This window comes from Manacus candei, unplaced genomic scaffold, assembly GCF_025592945.1.
Source record: "Manacus candei isolate 608988 ecotype Guabito, Panama unplaced genomic scaffold, ASM2559294v1 h1tg000022l, whole genome shotgun sequence".
Lineage (NCBI taxonomy): Eukaryota > Metazoa > Chordata > Aves > Passeriformes > Pipridae > Manacus > Manacus candei.
Window position 1 is genome coordinate 3,695,035 of NW_026138070.1, and position 16,532 is coordinate 3,711,566.

A 16,532-nucleotide genomic window follows, 5' to 3' on the forward strand; every position below is an offset into this window, starting at 1 on the left:
GGTGCAGGTTCCACCTTCCTGCTGAACCTGGCGTGTCACGAGCTCCCTCCTGATGGGTCCTGACGTGAACCCATGGGATGGCACACAGGCAGGAGATTCCTCTGCACTCAGGTCATTTTACTGTTAGAGAAACAGGGCTGCTTGAGAAACCTAGTTGTGACAGTGGTTTTCTGCCTTTTTTTGTTTCTAGACGGGGGTGAGACACACACGGGGTGTAGGTTTTGCTGTAGGGAAAACAGATCCTCTTACTCAGTGTTCCTCAATCAGCTTTTCCAGGAGTAGGCAGCTCTCACCAGGGATTTAAAGAATTTTTCCCTCCTGCAGGACATGTGTTTGTGTAAAGTGTCCTTTCTGAACCTCCTGCTTATTCATGTATCAGTGGCCAATATATAACAAAAGGGCAGTTTTCTTTGGTTGGAGCAAAATATGGATCTACTGACAGTCTGTAGTGATGAGAGTGATCAGAGTCTCTAAGTTCTGTGGTGGAGCTGCATTCCAGCTCTGTGCAGATGTTTTTTACAATTCACAAGTGCCTCTGCAAAGTGCTGTGTGCTACCTGACTCTACAGGCATCATCCTGGGGCTGAGGATTCCACGGTTTGGCTGCTGATACTCTTTAGTGCTGTTTCTGCTGCTGGAATCTGCTTGGCAGGACAAGGCAGCTAATGCAGAACTATGTTATACAGTGTCATTATTTCAGTGCAGGGATGTTTGGAGAGCACACTCAGAGCGTTCTTAGCCATTTGTGTCCTGACGTAGTTGTTCCTGCAGGACCCACAGTGCTTTTTCAGCATCTGTGAGGTCCTGATTTACTGCTGTTGCAAGGTTTGGCTTGGTTTTCCATTGGCTTTGTTGTTTCTTTTCTCCTGGGCTATTAAGCTGTCAGAATGGCTGTCTTGCCTGTGGCAGCCCATCGGTTCTGTTTGACTAACTCATCTTCCTTTTTGGGAGGGGATGACAGTAGGGAAGGCAAGTTGTTCTCCCTCACAGTTGGCAGCTGTTCCACTGCTACAGAGTATCCAGCCTGAGAAATCCTGGAACTGCAACACCCACAGTAATTGGTTTGATTAGTGGAGCATTCACAGTTGATTTAAAAGAAATTATATAAAAATCCTGGTGCTTCCTCTCTGCTGGCCATGAAAGACTCACGTCCCTCTGAGATCTTGCCATGACAAGTCTTCACACGGGGTTACAGCAACATTGATTCTCCAGTCTCTGTCTTCAGGCTTGGTGATGTGTTAATTCAAAATGCTGGAGAGCAGGAGCCATGCCCAAGCTATTCAGATCATGTGTTTCTTGTTCTGACACTTGCAAAACGTTTTTCAGCATCCTTTGTTTGGTGGTGGTTGGTTTGTTTTCTCGGGAATTATTTTTTTTTTTTCTGCATTTGTAGACTGGTGTTGACAGTCCAGTTTGTGAAATAGGCATTAACAGATGAAAACTTCTATTTGGAGCTGTGTTTTCAAAACAGTGTGCGTTGAATGTTCTCCTGATAGGATATTTGTCATCAGACAACGTGACTGAGTTGGCCAGAGGAGTCAAATCCTGGTCTCCTCTCAGTATGAAAGGAACGATAGGGCTGGTTGTTGTCTTATCAGTGGAAAGGGCTTGTTTAACAAGGCAGAATTCTTAGAAGAGGCTTTTTGCTGATCAGAAATTGTGGATTCTTCTTAGGGGACAGCTCCACCAGCAGTGCTGTGAGAAGTGGACACAGGTGAATGATGAAACTCAAGCTAAGATGGCCAGGATGGCTGCAGCTGCTGCCTGGGGTCTAGGTAAGGTGTCCTCCTGTGGGAGTGTGACAGCCCACAAATAGGGGCACAGATACTTTTAACTGGCTCCAGAACTACGGAATATAAGAAACAGCAACATCAAAGAGCCAAATTATTTACACTGGGAAACAAAGTAAGTGCCATTCCATACTGAAGCCCTTTGGAAAACCTGCATTTACATCAAGTCTCCCAGTGTGGTCTCCAGTAACAGAGTGCCTTACTGGTCTGTGCAGGTGATGGGTTGTTTAACTGCTCCCTTTTGCTTGGCTTTGTACTGAACAGAGCTCAGACTTGAAATGAAATTAATAGGCTTCCTCAGATTTGTGGCAGACTCCTATTTACGAACAGAACAATATGTGCTGAGCATTTTGATAGGTCATGTCTGCTGAGTAGACAGTCTTAAGTGAAATAAATCTATAATGGTCCAAATGTCCATTATGCTGATAACCAGATATTTCCTAGAGAAACCTATAAATCACTTGCTGTCTGCCAGCCTTTCCTGAGAAAAATTCATCTTTTGCTCTGTAGGGCACTAATTCATTCAGATGTTCTGAAAGTGTCAGAATTTCAACTTTTTCATCATAAGAAATGAAAGAACCTTTCCCACAAGGATAACAATTTGCCTAGAAGAAAAATGCCTATGTTTTCCCTTGTCTGTGGCCCTGTGTATGTTTATATATGGTTTATGTATATAACAGAGTGTCCCTGCCAAAGACAAGCTGTTGGAGAGCTGCCTGAAATGCAGAAGTACCTCACAGCACTCAGGCCTGGTGGCTGATGTCTGAGCACTGTAGCACAGTTGTGTCCTGCTCTTCCCTTGCAGAGAAGGCTGTTGTGTTGCTGAGGATCTCTGTGTCTCTGCAGGTCAGTGGGACAGCATGGAAGAATACACCTGCATGATCCCAAGGGACACCCACGATGGGGCTTTCTACAGGGCTGTGCTGGCACTTCATCAGGACCTTTTCTCACTGGCTCAGCAAGTAATTACCCTCCTTGTTGGCTTCCCAAAACCTAGTTTCAGATGAATTGGTCTATTTTGCTGCATAGAAAGACAAGATGTTTTAAAGCAGTTGGCTATGACCTATTAGAATTGCCCAATAACCTTTTTTCCATGGATGTATCAGACCTTTGTGATTCTTCTTGCCTTGTATTCCCAGGAACTCAGCAGTGAATGTATGTACACAGAGCAGTGGTCCAGTGCTGTAGAGCATAAGAATGCCTTAGTCATTTTTTGGCTTTTTTTTTTACTTTTATGCCTGTTTTCCAGACTGACAGGGCAGGGGGATTATCTCAGCAGAGGTTCCATTGTACAAGGCACTGATTGTAAAATGCCTTGAATGCCTGAGAAGATTCTTCAGGGATGTTCTGTGCACTTCTGTCTCTTGCAGCTTTTTCAGTGAAGTGCTCATATATATCATGTACAATAAGTTTAATTTTTCTGGTGGCATTGATAAATCTCGAATCTTAGATTGAGCTATCAAGGCAGGGAATGAGTCTATTAAACAGCTGTAGTGGTAATGCTTGTCTGTCACACAGGAGATTTGCAGAGTGACTTGCTCCTCTCTCTAGATGTGAAGCATGTTGTTTACTTTCCAAGGAAGCTCAAGTCCCATTTCTCAGAATTCTGTGCTGCCTTGCCAACTTAGATAAAGGAATAATTCAGTCTGTGCTGTCAAAACCCATAGATTTTTGGGTGATGTGCACAGTAAAATTAACCAGGCATTCAGAAGGGTAGAGCTTGTGATTAACCTTTAACATTTTGAACAGGAAAAGCTATAGGTGAGAGATTATATAATGACTAGAACCAGAGCAGGATTTGTTTCATGCTTGAAGAGCCTGTCTTAGTTGGAGGATGAGAAATGGAATTTGCTGTCCTGTAAAATTCATAAAATCCTGCTGGGTTACGTAAAACAGTGAAAGCTATTTTCTGTCATTGTATGGTATCAAAAGGCATTTCTTGAGGCTTTTTTGTAACCAACTCTTGCACTGCAATGTGAACTTCTCTTTTCCTCTGTAAAATGTTCTTAATGATGATTTCTACAATGACAGTAGGATTAGAAATACTGCAAACTTGGATTTTGTAGGAAGACAGACTTCAGACTGTGCAGGTGGTGAATGAAACCCCCTTGACTTCCCTTATACCCATCCATGGACACTGTTTTCCTGTCAGTTCTCTCTGCTGATAAGACCCTTCCCTGGTTCTTTTTGGAGGGTGGGAACAATGCCAGCTTTGTCCACGGGACGGAACAGATGAGCAGCAGTTTCAACAGTTGACTCTGGATAAAACACACCACCTTTGCCCCAATGTCTTGTTGTGTTTCAGTGCATTGACAAAGCCAGAGACCTGCTGGATGCTGAGCTGACTGCCATGGCAGGAGAGAGCTACAGCCGAGCCTACGGGGTGAGTGTAACTCATCTTCCTTCCCCTCACTCTGCCTCAGACTGTCCAGGAGTTGCATAAAACCCCTGTATCAAAAATGGGAGCTGTGTATGCCCACAAGCTAAATGGCTTTTGTCAGATAAGAAACATAACTTTGCTGGAGCAGCTTTGGGACAATCCAAACAGTGAGGTGGGCTCCACCCACTCCAAAGAAATAAGAACTGGCATTTGGGAAGGTTGAATCTTAGACACCAATATATGGCAGTCAGTCCTTTACCTGTTGGGCAGTGTATGTGCTTAATATCTTGATGCCAAAATACTGTTCCTTAATTATAGATTTGTTGTGTGGTGATTGGGATGGAATGTGATTGTTTCCTCCAGGCTATGGTATCCTGCCAGATGCTGTCAGAGCTGGAAGAGGTGATCCAGTATAAACTTGTACCGGAGCGCCGTGAGATCATCCGCCAGATCTGGTGGGAAAGGCTGCAGGTACATCTGGGGAAAGACCAGGGATGGAGATGCTCAGCTGCCTCTTGAGTCAGTGTGGTGGCCCAGGAAATCCTTCCATGTCTCTCTCTATCCCAGTCCATACTCTCATGACTGTGTGCTCTCTGTCCCCTTTATGTCTGTCCTGGTCACTTGGTTTTTGGGGGTTTTCTTTTGGTTAATGTTCTGAGATCTCTGCTGATGTGACACTTTAAAAGGGTGATTTAAGTCTTGACATAGATGTATAAAGAGGACAGACACCAGTAACATCCCCAAGGCTGCTTATCTCAGTACTGGATTACATCTGGAAATACTGGTTTGGATCAGGCTGGTTTGAACTTTTCACTTGGCTGCATTTTAAAAAGTGAATTCTCTCCAAATGCTGGAAAACTGGTCAGAAAACTCACATACTTGTAAAATAAAAGATTGTCCTGTTCCTTTTGGACCTCTTACAAGAACATTTCCAGTTGACTGGTGGCACACATGGCTTAGTGGTGGAATTGGCAGTGTTGGGTTTATGGTTGGACTTGATGACCTTAAAGGTCTTTTCCAATCTAAATGATTCTATGCTTGGCCTTGACCTTTTAGAAGAGACCTTTAGCAATGCTCTTCTTCTGTGTTTAAAGAGAAGTTTGTACCTTTCTTACTCTAAACAGAAAAAAGTCTGAAGATTTAAATCAGACAGATATTTTGACACTATTTCCTTACAAGAGGCATTCCTACAATGAAGGTGATCATCCTCAGATGTGGTAGTACATACAGGAATACTGTTTAAAGAGGTGATTCCTGCATGAGAAGGAGGAGAAAAAAAGGCATAATTAGGGTAAAACGCTGCCTGGAGGAAGAATTTTTCCCTGTGCAGAGTTCTTCCCTGGGACTGCTGTAATCTGCTACCTTATGAAAGGCTGTTGCTGCTGCATATTTTTTAGCTGTTTGGGAAACTGTGACAAAGCTTTTAGTCTCCCATCTACATTCCTGTCTGGAAAAGCTCAGGATCATTCCACTGGGGTGGAGAAACTGAGAGTGACAGGAAGTGTAATGTCTGAATACAGCTTTTTATAGTCCTGAAAGCAGTACATACAGTTCTTGCACATTTTATAGCTGCTTTTTAAAAATTCTTAAATGCCTCTTGGAAGAGGTTTATTTGGGTGTTAGGGAACAAGCTTTGCCCAACTTCCCAGCCCTCGATTTGGGGGCAAAGGAAAAAGGGAAAGGATAGATGCTTTGGTTGTTACTGTCCCTTCCACAGTTCTACTTCTCTGTAGCATCCTTGGATGTTTGACATACAGGCTCATCCTGCTCTGGCAATGTTGTTGTGCCTCTCCCATCAGACAGAAAAGAACCAGACAATGCTTGCACAAGCAGCACAGCAGTTGGAGCTGCAGTTTCTGGCATAATCTCAGCTCAGTGGTGCCAGCCTCCAAAAGCAACACATGCAAGGAGAAGAAAAAGGGCAATAACAAAAATATCTTTGCAACCGTTTGGTTTTCTACCATCTATCTCCACGTTCAGATTTGTCACCATTTAAACCAAAAATAGGCTTTAAAACTAGGTTGAGAAGAGTTATAAAACTCCTGACTCACTTTGGGACTGTACAAAAAGCTTTCCTGATTTTTGGGTGTGTTTCTGCTTTAGGAACTTTTCTCCTTTTCAATGAGAAGATGTTGTTAGGCTGCAAACCCTGAGCTGGTGCAGACAGTAAGAGTCAAGGACTGAACCTTCTTCACACACTGCAGTGTTAAAGAAATAACCACTAGTTCCTGCTGTCAGTCTGCTGTGAATTAGGGGTACAGAAGACTCCATCTTGCTAGAAGTCCCTTCAGGTTCTGGATTAAGGCTGTGTGGAGTGCATTGGAGGTCAAACCCTAACAAGTTCTCCCTTGCTTTTCCCCTCAGGGCTGTCAGAGGATCGTGGAGGACTGGCAGAGGATCCTGATGGTCCGGTCTCTTGTGGTGAATCCTCATGAGGACATGAGGACCTGGCTCAAGTATGCCAGCTTGTGTGGCAAGAGTGGGAGGCTGGTGAGCATTGTCAGGCTCTGTCCTCTTTTTTTTTTTTTTTAGGCCACTGGCTTTTCCATTCTGCTTCAACCTTCAGCATCTGCAAATGCTTTCATTGCTCAAGTGGGATGGGCCCTCCTCTGGGGGAGAAACTAGTCAGGAATTGTTGAAATGCTAAAATTGTAACTGGCATATAGAGTTCATGCTTGTGGCCAAGGCTATTTTTGTGGGATTGGTATTACACCTGAGAGCCCCAGAGCCAACTTTTTATTGCATGCTATAACTGGAAGTTCTTATGCAGCTCTGGTAATTATTAGTAATGGCTCTATCTGCTAAAGCAGAGGGTCAGATCTAGAGGGTGATGTTACCATTGAACATTTAGGTCCTATTTTAACATTCACCAAAGATTTATCACCAAGAATGCTTGAAACAGAGACTTGACACTCTCTACTGGCTTCTGAAATGAGAATTTGATCTACAGGAAGACATATGGTTTCTCCTGTGGCACTCTGGTGAGTGCAGGGAGTGGCACTAAGGCTGCTGTGCCTGTGTTTTCCCTGGAGGCTCAGGTGTATTTTTTAGTGGTGGGTGATTCTGAAGCGCTCCGAGATGGAGGTAAGAACGAGCTTGTTTTAACCTGCCTTTTCTCTCTGCAATCTTCCCCAGGCTTTGGCCCATAAGACCCTTGTCCTGCTCTTGGGAGTAGATCCATCCCGACAGCTGGACCACCCCCTGCCCACAGTCCATCCCCAAGTGACTTACGCTTACATGAAGCACATGTGGAAGAGCGCCCGGAAGGTACAGGAGAACACCCTGCTCTCTGCTCACTGCTCACTTTTTTTCTCCTTTAAAACTCTCTAATGACAGAGAAAGCCTGGCCCTAATTCTATTCCGTGCATGGAAAGATTATTTTTGCTAAACCAGTGTCTGGTGCCCAAGGGTTACAGCCGAGATTAATGGTCAATAGTAGATCTTCTGTTCTTAGTACTTGACTTTTCATCCACTGTTCAGGTTGCCAGGTCTCCACACTGTACCTGTGGTCAGGGTTACATGCTCAAAGACAGAAGTAAGGGGTTTTATTGCCAGTTTTAGGAAAGTATCCTGAACAGTTTGTACTTAATTGCTGAGCAGAGCTGACTTTTATTAAGGACATTATTGAAAAATTCTAACTGAAAGGCAGCTGAAAAATACATAGGGTTTTATCTTGGGAACAATTTGGCTCCAGAGAGCCCAGGGTGAATGTTTTTGACATTGCAACACAGGGAGAATTTACATAATCAAATCCAATAAGCTCCAGACTGGATAAGTTATCTTTTTTTTAATATACATTAAAGCCTCCATTTATCCTCATATTCTGCCACATCTTTTTTTTATTTTTCCTGCCTTTGGAATTGCCAGCACTGGAGCAGAGCCATTGCTGTGGGAACATTGCCATGACCTAACTATTCTTTATTTGAATTTAAGAAGCAGAAGGAGCTGCTGCTGAGGCCCTGTCCTGTTGGCTCTGTAAAACAGTGTAATGGCCTCTTTCTTTCTTCAGTAAATGACCCCAGAAGTGTGTGGGGTCTCTGCCTGCTTCCATGAGGGAATGGGGGCTTTCTGTGTTTGAACTGTGATAAAGATGGACAAGATGCAGTAGTGGAAGACAGAATGAGAGAAGGAACAAAGATTAAGGGAGTGAGAGAAGATAATGTATCTAAAATAAACTGATGCAAGAATATAATGGAGCCCAGGAAGATGGAGGAAAAAAATGATACCAAAAAAGGATAAATAATACAAAGTTACACCTAGTGCTGTGTGTAGTTTTATATAACTGTGTGTGTTCACTTGATTTGGTATCCTAAGGAATCAGCTGCTGAGGTGGGCTGGTATGGTAGGAAATGACCATTTTTTTCTAGCTGAGCACTTCAAGGTTGACCTCAAATGTTTTCCCTACTGCCATTTTGGCACTTGCCAAATCCAGCAGGGGAAAAAACTGGCATCTCAATGGAAACCAGCCACAGAGCTGCACAACTTTCTTTTCTTAAATAACAGATAAAAAATGGATAAGTAAACCCTATTACATTTCTTCTAACAAGGACCTTTGCCAGCAGCTGCATTCCAAACCCATATCCCATAAAAAGGCTGCGATACAAACTTAGGAATTCAGTGTTACAGAAAACAGCTTTCAGTCTCAAGTGCTTTGCCTGTCAGTTTATGGTGATCAGTTCTCCATATTCATGGAAACTGAAGAGCAGATTGTTGGCTGTGTCTAGATATGAGAGGGGCACATAACAGACAATATCTTTTTGTCTACTTTTAATAAATATCTAGCATAACTCTTGATAAGATTGTTATTTACTCTCCCTCCTCTTCTCTCTGCATTCCCAGCTGTGGAATGCCCCACATTAATGTTAAGAGTGTGAATCCTTCTTTTATTTCACCCTGGGCTAATACCCTTTTTCCTCACCACTGCCTTGTGCAGGCTGACATTTGAATGGGGTGGATGAGGCGTTTCAGCTGAGGTGATTCTTGTCTCACTCTAAGGTAGCTCATTCCTGTAGATGAACAGAAGTAAATTGGCCTTCTAACAGCACATTCTGCAGCTTCTGACCTGAAATGACCTTGCAGATTGCAGGAGCTTTACTCTAATTCTTCCCAGTGAAGCGTGCATACCTTCTTCTTAAATCTTTAATTTTGGGTTTTCTTACCCCAGAGTTCTTTCCAAGGAATTTTATGAAGATTTTTCCCTCAGAATTTGGTAGTGCAAGTTCTTTAGCACTGGTGCCTTGTGTAATCTCCTGGCAAAGGAGCAATGCACATTTGTACTTCTTAAATAACCTTAGGAGAAATCTAGGCTTTAATCTGTTGAAACAACTCAAAGTTAATGTTCCATGGTGTGTACTTCAAGCCTAGCCAAAGCTGAGGGGTTACAGGGGAAGATCAGGAAGCTGCAAGTTTTCCCTCAGGCGTTATTTTCTCAAATCATCTTTTTCAGGCCACGCCATATTAAAGGTAGGCTTCTCTGGATCTGTGACAGCGTGGGGTGTTCAACATTGTCCTGCTCAGATGCAGTTTGTAAGCTGTGAACATTTGATTTCTGGAATTGCCAGGCTGTCTTTGCTGTGCTCAGCTGCAAGGGAGACACCTCTGTCTCAGGACTAGAGTCTCACTCTGCCTGGGCAGTAACAGGACATTCTCTGCTGGTGAAGTTTTCTCCCTGTACAGGTGATCTTGCTGCTTTGCTAGAGCTGAGTTCTTGCAATCAGAGCACAGTGTTAACTTGTGTTATGGTCAGTGATACCTCTGACTGTCTGTCTGACAGTGGAGGTGTGCCTGGCACTGGAAGGGTGCAGCGATTTGTTCCTCAGTGCAGCAATTTCAGAGACATCAAGAATCTCTAACCTCTTCCTTTACAAGTTGATTTTAGAGGGGTGTAAACAACTGAAAAGTTTTGAAAGAAAACAAAACCCTACATTTTCATTTCAGTCAATATTTACTTCCACACTGTCTTCCTCCCTCCTGAAGTTGTCTGTAAGCCCTGTGGCCCTCACTGGAACCCTCCTGCCTTTGCAGATCGACGCCTTCCAGCACATGCAGCACTTTGTGCAGACCATGCAGCAGCAGGCCCAGCACGCCATCGCCACCGAGGACCAGCAGCACAAGCAGGAGCTCCACAAGCTCATGGCACGGTCAGCACCAAGTCCTGGCACTCCCTTCAGCTCCTCCCTGCAGCTCAGGGCTCTCTGGAGTTGCAGGGTCCCTGCAGATGACACATTTCAGACAAGGCTCATGCTTTGATTTAAAGAACGGGGCGTTTCTCATTTAGCTGCTTTGGTATTACATTGGTTAAAAGAACGGGGCATTTCTCATTTAGCTGCTTTGGTATTACATTCTTATCTATCCCATAATTTTCAGTAAATGTTGTTGTGATACATCAGCCTAAACAAACTTGTGTTTGTTGCTGGTGGTATTTTTTCCAGCACTGTGGCTTGCTGGCAGAAGGCAGAGCTCTCAGCGTGGCTGTTTTTTGGTTTTCAGGAGATCCAGTCACTAGGAAGGAAACATTTCCCACACTCCTGGCACATCTGTATTAAGCCAAGCACAACAGCAGTGCTTTGGGCAGTAGGTGCCCACCATGTGATGGTCTCTTAAAATATTATTGCATTAAAAACACATATTAGCCTCCATTTTCCTCTGTGGATCTGGAGGTGCCAGATCTGGTTTTTTCAATTTAAAGAAAAAATTGCACAGTGCTTTCTATTGAAAGTTTGCTCCTTTTTTAAAGGGAAATGTGCAATCAACTTGCTTTTATGAAGGTGGGAACTCAGTAACACCTTTGTCTTATTTTCTTCAGTGACTGTCATGGAAGACAAATTAGTAATGAGTTGCACACAAAATTTGCCTTGCACAATGCCTTCTGGCAAACTCAAAATACAGAAAGGAGAGCTGTGTAACTGTGGCATTTAAAGCCTGCTGAGGGAGCAAAGTATTAAGTTTTGCACAAACCTTCACAACCCCACCCTGCTGCAGTAAAAATATGTTGTTTTTCCTTTCCTCTGGGAGGCAATGACTAAATGGGCTTCTGGCTGGGGGGAAGAACAGCTCCTCTGTGTTTCCACTGTCTGTCACAGTGTTCTCTCCAGAAGGCTTGTCCATGTGGTGATCCACATGTGCTGTGTGATGAAGTCTTTCAGTGTTGCTGTTATCTGCTTCTTACGTTAAGTTTATAACTCATATAAATGAGGAGCAAGTTTTGACCCTCACCTTTCCCCCTGAATTAAACCCTTAACTAGTTAGTTCCACACTAGAGGCAGGATGGAGGTGTTTTGAGCCTTCCATGTTAACACACAGACTCCCAGCCTGCAGGAGAGGCTTTCAGGAGAGGCTTCCTGAGCGGGTTCACCACATGGAACGTCTTCCAGACTCCAATTAAGAATTCTGCCTCTTAATCCAGAGGCTTCATTTTCATTCTGGATTCTGAGTCAATAATCCCTTTGCTTAACCAGGTGTTTCCTGAAGCTGGGGGAGTGGCAGCTGAACCTGCAAGGCATCAATGAGAGCACCATCCCCAAAGTCCTGCAGTACTACAGTGCTGCCACCGAGCACGACCGCAACTGGTACAAGGTCGGTGAGGGAAAGCTTCCACTGCTGAGGCATCACTCATCTCACCACATCCCACACTAAGGAAAGGAAGATGTTCACAGGAAGATCTCCTGTAACTGTCTGCCTTGTTACTGCCAGTAGAATTTAAAAAACCCGGTGAAAGCGGCCCAAGGAAACCATAAGATTCTTGTTTACAATTATATCTGGTTGGTAAAACTAGGCCACAATTCAGTTTCTATTCTTGCTTTTGGGAGTTCTTCCTCTGGCAGGTAACAGTGAAGGAGAAAGGATAATATAAATAGAAAAAATTAACTTGTTCTCACTCAGTATACTTGAACAAGGAAAGTAGTCTTGTTGTTAATTCTCTAAAGAACCTTTGATTTCAGGGTTGTGAAATCTCAATTAGTATTTGGTGCCAGATCTTCTCTGGGGCAGCCATCTCCTATATTTCTTCCCATTACACCTCCCTGAGCCCTAACACACTAATCTTCATTTTAGCCTTTGAAAAATTAAGGTGTATGCAAATATAACTTAATTTCTGCTACAGAGCTCCTTTGCCTTAATATTCAACAGGGAGCTCCTGGCCAAGAACTCACTGTGATGTTATTTAAGATAATAAGACAGTTAAAATTACAAGCAATTAGAGAAAGCAAAGCATTGTGTTGTCTGCAGGGTATTGCTTGCTGCAGTTGTCTGCAGACACAGAAAGGTTGGATTATCTCTAACAATTAGAGAGTGCAGGTTGCAGAAGGGATTAATTTTCCTTCTGACTTTTGTTCTCTCCTCTTGGCAGGCCTGGCATGCCTGGGCAGTGATGAACTTTGAAGCAGTGCTTCACTACAAACATCAGAACCAGGCCAGGGATGAGAAGAAGAAGCTGCGTCACGCCAGCGGGGCCAGTGTCACCAGTGCCAACACCGAGGGCAGCAACAGTGAGAGTGATGCAGAGAGCACAGAGAACAGCCCCATCCCTTCTCCAGTGCAGAAAAAAGTCACTGAGGTACCCTGCTGGTGTGGAGAGAGTGGTACTTAGTGCTTAGACCCAGGAAAATGTTATGGTGGGGAACATGCTGCTATATGTACCTGGCTTGTGGATGTTCTCTGTGTGTGTGTGTATAAATATATATATAATACACATACACACACACTCAGAGCTTACAGCAAAAGTGAGGCAGTTCAGGTTAACTCAGTCTTGTGGGAAGAGGACTAAATTAATGCAAACAATCATAAGTTAGCTGTGACCTAAAGCAGAGGCCTAGGTGGCTGTCATAGGTGATACAGTGCATTAACAAGTTCTGCTGCTTAAGTCCTTCGTGGAAGACTGTGAGGAATCTCTTTTACTTACCAGTTATAGTACGGTTGTTGTTTTTAGGCTGCTTTGCTGTCCATAGCTTTGCCAACAAACTGAAGTATAAAACCACTTCACAGCATGTTCCTTGCCAGGCAGAAGTCAACTACAGTGTGGATTAGGTCTATATTTCCACATATTTCTTCCTTTTTCCCCTTCCTGAGTTTAGAATTCATGTAGGCTGATGTGCTTGGTTAGAACTAATGCAGAAATTTTCATTCCAAAAGGATTTATCCAAGACCCTCTTGATGTACACAGTCCCTGCTGTCCAGGGTTTCTTCCGATCCATCTCTCTGTCCCGAGGAAACAACCTGCAGGACACTCTAAGGTACACAATGAAGCACACAGTAAATGAAATCCAAATTATCAGGGCACATGGTCTCAGATGAGGGAGAACATGTTTCTGCTCCTTTCTGTTATGGTTGAATTAAGTGAATGCTTCAGTCCAAGCTAACTTTTGTCAGGTGGGTTATCCCTGCTATCTGTGGGTACTGGGAAGAAAAATCACTTGTAAATGAGTCTGGAGGCGTTTGACTGGAACGTTTTGGGTTTATTGTTTCACTCCTAACAAAAGTATTTCTCTTTTTCAGAGTCCTTACTCTGTGGTTTGACTATGGTCACTGGCCTGATGTGAACGAGGCTTTGGTAGAAGGAGTCAAGGCCATCCAGATTGACACTTGGCTGCAGGTAAGGAACACAAAGGGCTAAGACAAACCCCAGTTCTGGGGGGAGCTTGGGGGTTTGCTGCATGATATCCATGAAGATCCTTTGCTAAACAATCCTCTGTAGGTGAGTTCTGAGAGCAGTGTGCAGTACAGTTTGTAACTGATTTAACAAGCATCTTGCACAGAGGCATGAGAAACATTCTTGCATATATTTCAGTATTTATATGCAGATTAGTGCATATGAATGAGAAAGAATGAACATTTTTAAATTAAAGATGATGTGCATTCAGTGGTGATGAAGTATAAAACAACACTGTGCTGCTCTGATGGGGTTCACAGTCTGTCTCAGAATTGCCTTGCAGAATGACTCTCGTAGTTAAATAAAAAAATACTTTATTTTTTATTTAAGCATTACACTTCAAGACACATCTTACTCTTTCCACAGAGGATCCTGTAACACTTTTGCACAGAACACTTGCAATCTCACTGAGCTGTTGTACATTTCTGACACTGTTTGGAACCTTGTTATCCTCTGACCATCTGAAAAACGAATGCTGGGCCTCTGTCCCCTCCAGTTGCTGTGAGGCCTCTGGCAGAGGGCAGAACAGCTCGTGCACTGAGCACACGAGATGACAGGGATCTTTATTTCAGGTTATCCCTCAGCTCATTGCAAGAATCGACACCCCTCGACCCCTGGTGGGACGTCTCATCCATCAGCTCCTCACAGACATCGGTCGGTACCATCCCCAGGTGAGCCCTGGCTTAGAGCAGGAATTCCCACAGGCCGGTGCCAATTAAGGCCTTTCCTGTGTTCCACTTCACCTCGTGCAGGTGCCTGTGCTGGAAGTCACAGCAAGTGATGGCAGTGAGGGTGGGGACTATTTCTGATGCTGCTTTCACCTCTGTTCACATAAAAACAGAAAGAGGTGGAGGAGCCAGGTAGCAGGGGAGGTTCTCTCTGTCTGATAGAGCACTGGGTAGTGCAATCACCTTAAATCTCATTCGGTGACTACTCAGAGCCCACCTCACAGGAGCTTTATCTGAGTTTCTTCCCACAAACCCCTAAAACCTATTTTTGTCCTTCCAGTTTGACACAGGCTCTCAAAGTCATTCTGCTACTCAGAGAGTTACAGTCTTGTGAGCCTTTCAGATTGGAAGACTTTGAATAGCAAATTCCTATCACCCCTTTCCAGAAGGAACCTTGCTTCTCCTGTCCAGCCCTCAGGCTGCTGTTTGTTAATGCTTTGCTAATATTTCAATTTATGTGGCAGTTCTGTGTGGTTCTAAAGCATTACTGGTTGCTGTTCCTTGCAGGCTTTGATCTACCCTTTGACTGTGGCCTCTAAATCTACAACCACTGCTCGGCACAACGCTGCCAATAAGATCTTGAAAAACATGTGTGAGCACAGCAACACTCTGGTGCAGCAGGCAATGATGGTGAGTTCTCATTGTACCAGGAAGTGTGTTGTGTCTCAAGAATGGATTTACTACAGGTATAATAACACAAATTATATTCATTGTTAATTTTGTTCAAGTACAATTGATTTGGGTATTTGCAACTGGCAGAAGTTACAGTATTAGTGTAATTGCAAGAGAACACTTTAATTGAAAAATATTTTGCACGCTGAGTTTTTGTGTCTCCTTATAAATAAATTTAGAGAAGAAATAAATGAGGAATCATTATATTAGATTATTAGAAATAAACACATATTTCTGCTTCATGAAAGGCGGAAACAAAACTTACCAAGCATAGCGTCGAAAGAGTAATTTAATTGGTTTGATAAAGATTTTTATGAATAAATGAAAAGTAATGCTTTCAGGCCAAGCTACACAAATACACAGAAAATTTCAATGGTAACAAACAAGGTGAGAAAAGCCTGGTCAGCTTCATACAGAAACAAGTGTAACATCACTGTGGTAGTTCTCGTGGCTCCCTCTGGCTGCCAACAACGAGTATTTCATAACGTGAGAGAGAACATGAGAAAGGAGTTTTTTAAGTCAGGACATTTTTAAGTCAGGACATTTTTAAGTCAGGACATTTTTAAGTCAGGACACAGTCATAGGGGTTTTTTAGGTGTTCAGTCTTTTTTTCCTGTCCCAAAACAGGTGAGTGAGGAGCTAATCCGTGTGGCCATCCTATGGCACGAGATGTGGCACGAAGGGCTGGAAGAAGCATCTCGTCTCTATTTTGGAGAACGGAACGTGAAGGGGATGTTCGAGGTGCTGGAACCGCTTCACGCCATGATGGAACGTGGGCCTCAGACTCTAAAGGAGACATCCTTCAATCAGGTACCAGCAAATGGCCCAGAGCATAACATTCTGCAGGACAGGCACCTGCCCAGATGTGTTACAGGAACCTTTGCCATCAAACAAACAGTGAATCTCTTGGGACTCATTGCATTAGTTGCAAATTTAATTACTGATGTTTATCTTCAGATCTGTGTCACTTTTGTTGATGACAGGGGTCATGGTGGTACTGATTGCTGTGGAGTCTTGTATCAGCTGGATGTCTGATAGAGTCTGGAAAACTCACAACTGCTCTGCAGTTCATTATTCTGCTTTGCTTCACAGTAAGCAGAAGCACAGATAGCAGAGATGATCTCTCCTGAGCCAGCAAAAGGAATTAATTTGAGCTTGTGAGCCCACTGTTAAAGGGTGATTCTACTCATTCTGTTGCCTCCTATAATAGAGTCTATTTGTGAGCAAATAAACTCAAAGCAGATCTTGGATCCAGGAATTTCTGCATCTTTAATTCTGATATTCTATAAAAAATTGGAGGTCAAGTATTTTTAATGC

General features: G+C 43.5%; 1 protein-coding gene across 2 annotated transcripts in view; it reads left to right on the forward strand.

Moving 5' to 3' along the window:
* MTOR (mechanistic target of rapamycin kinase) overlaps nucleotides 1-16,532 on the forward strand; it is a 62,412-nt gene that overhangs the window by 38,065 nt on the left and 7,815 nt on the right. For both annotated transcript variants that reach the window (XM_051786176.1, XM_051786178.1), the window contains 14 exons: nucleotides 1,674-1,774; nucleotides 2,636-2,751; nucleotides 4,095-4,172; nucleotides 4,533-4,640; nucleotides 6,534-6,659; nucleotides 7,305-7,436; nucleotides 10,194-10,309; nucleotides 11,627-11,744; nucleotides 12,517-12,723; nucleotides 13,299-13,399; nucleotides 13,662-13,758; nucleotides 14,388-14,486; nucleotides 15,051-15,173; nucleotides 15,843-16,025. In XM_051786176.1, the coding sequence (XP_051642136.1) occupies nucleotides 1,674-1,774; nucleotides 2,636-2,751; nucleotides 4,095-4,172; nucleotides 4,533-4,640; nucleotides 6,534-6,659; nucleotides 7,305-7,436; nucleotides 10,194-10,309; nucleotides 11,627-11,744; nucleotides 12,517-12,723; nucleotides 13,299-13,399; nucleotides 13,662-13,758; nucleotides 14,388-14,486; nucleotides 15,051-15,173; nucleotides 15,843-16,025 (1,705 nt within the window). The remainder of the gene's footprint in view (nucleotides 1-1,673; nucleotides 1,775-2,635; nucleotides 2,752-4,094; nucleotides 4,173-4,532; nucleotides 4,641-6,533; nucleotides 6,660-7,304; nucleotides 7,437-10,193; nucleotides 10,310-11,626; nucleotides 11,745-12,516; nucleotides 12,724-13,298; nucleotides 13,400-13,661; nucleotides 13,759-14,387; nucleotides 14,487-15,050; nucleotides 15,174-15,842; nucleotides 16,026-16,532) is intronic.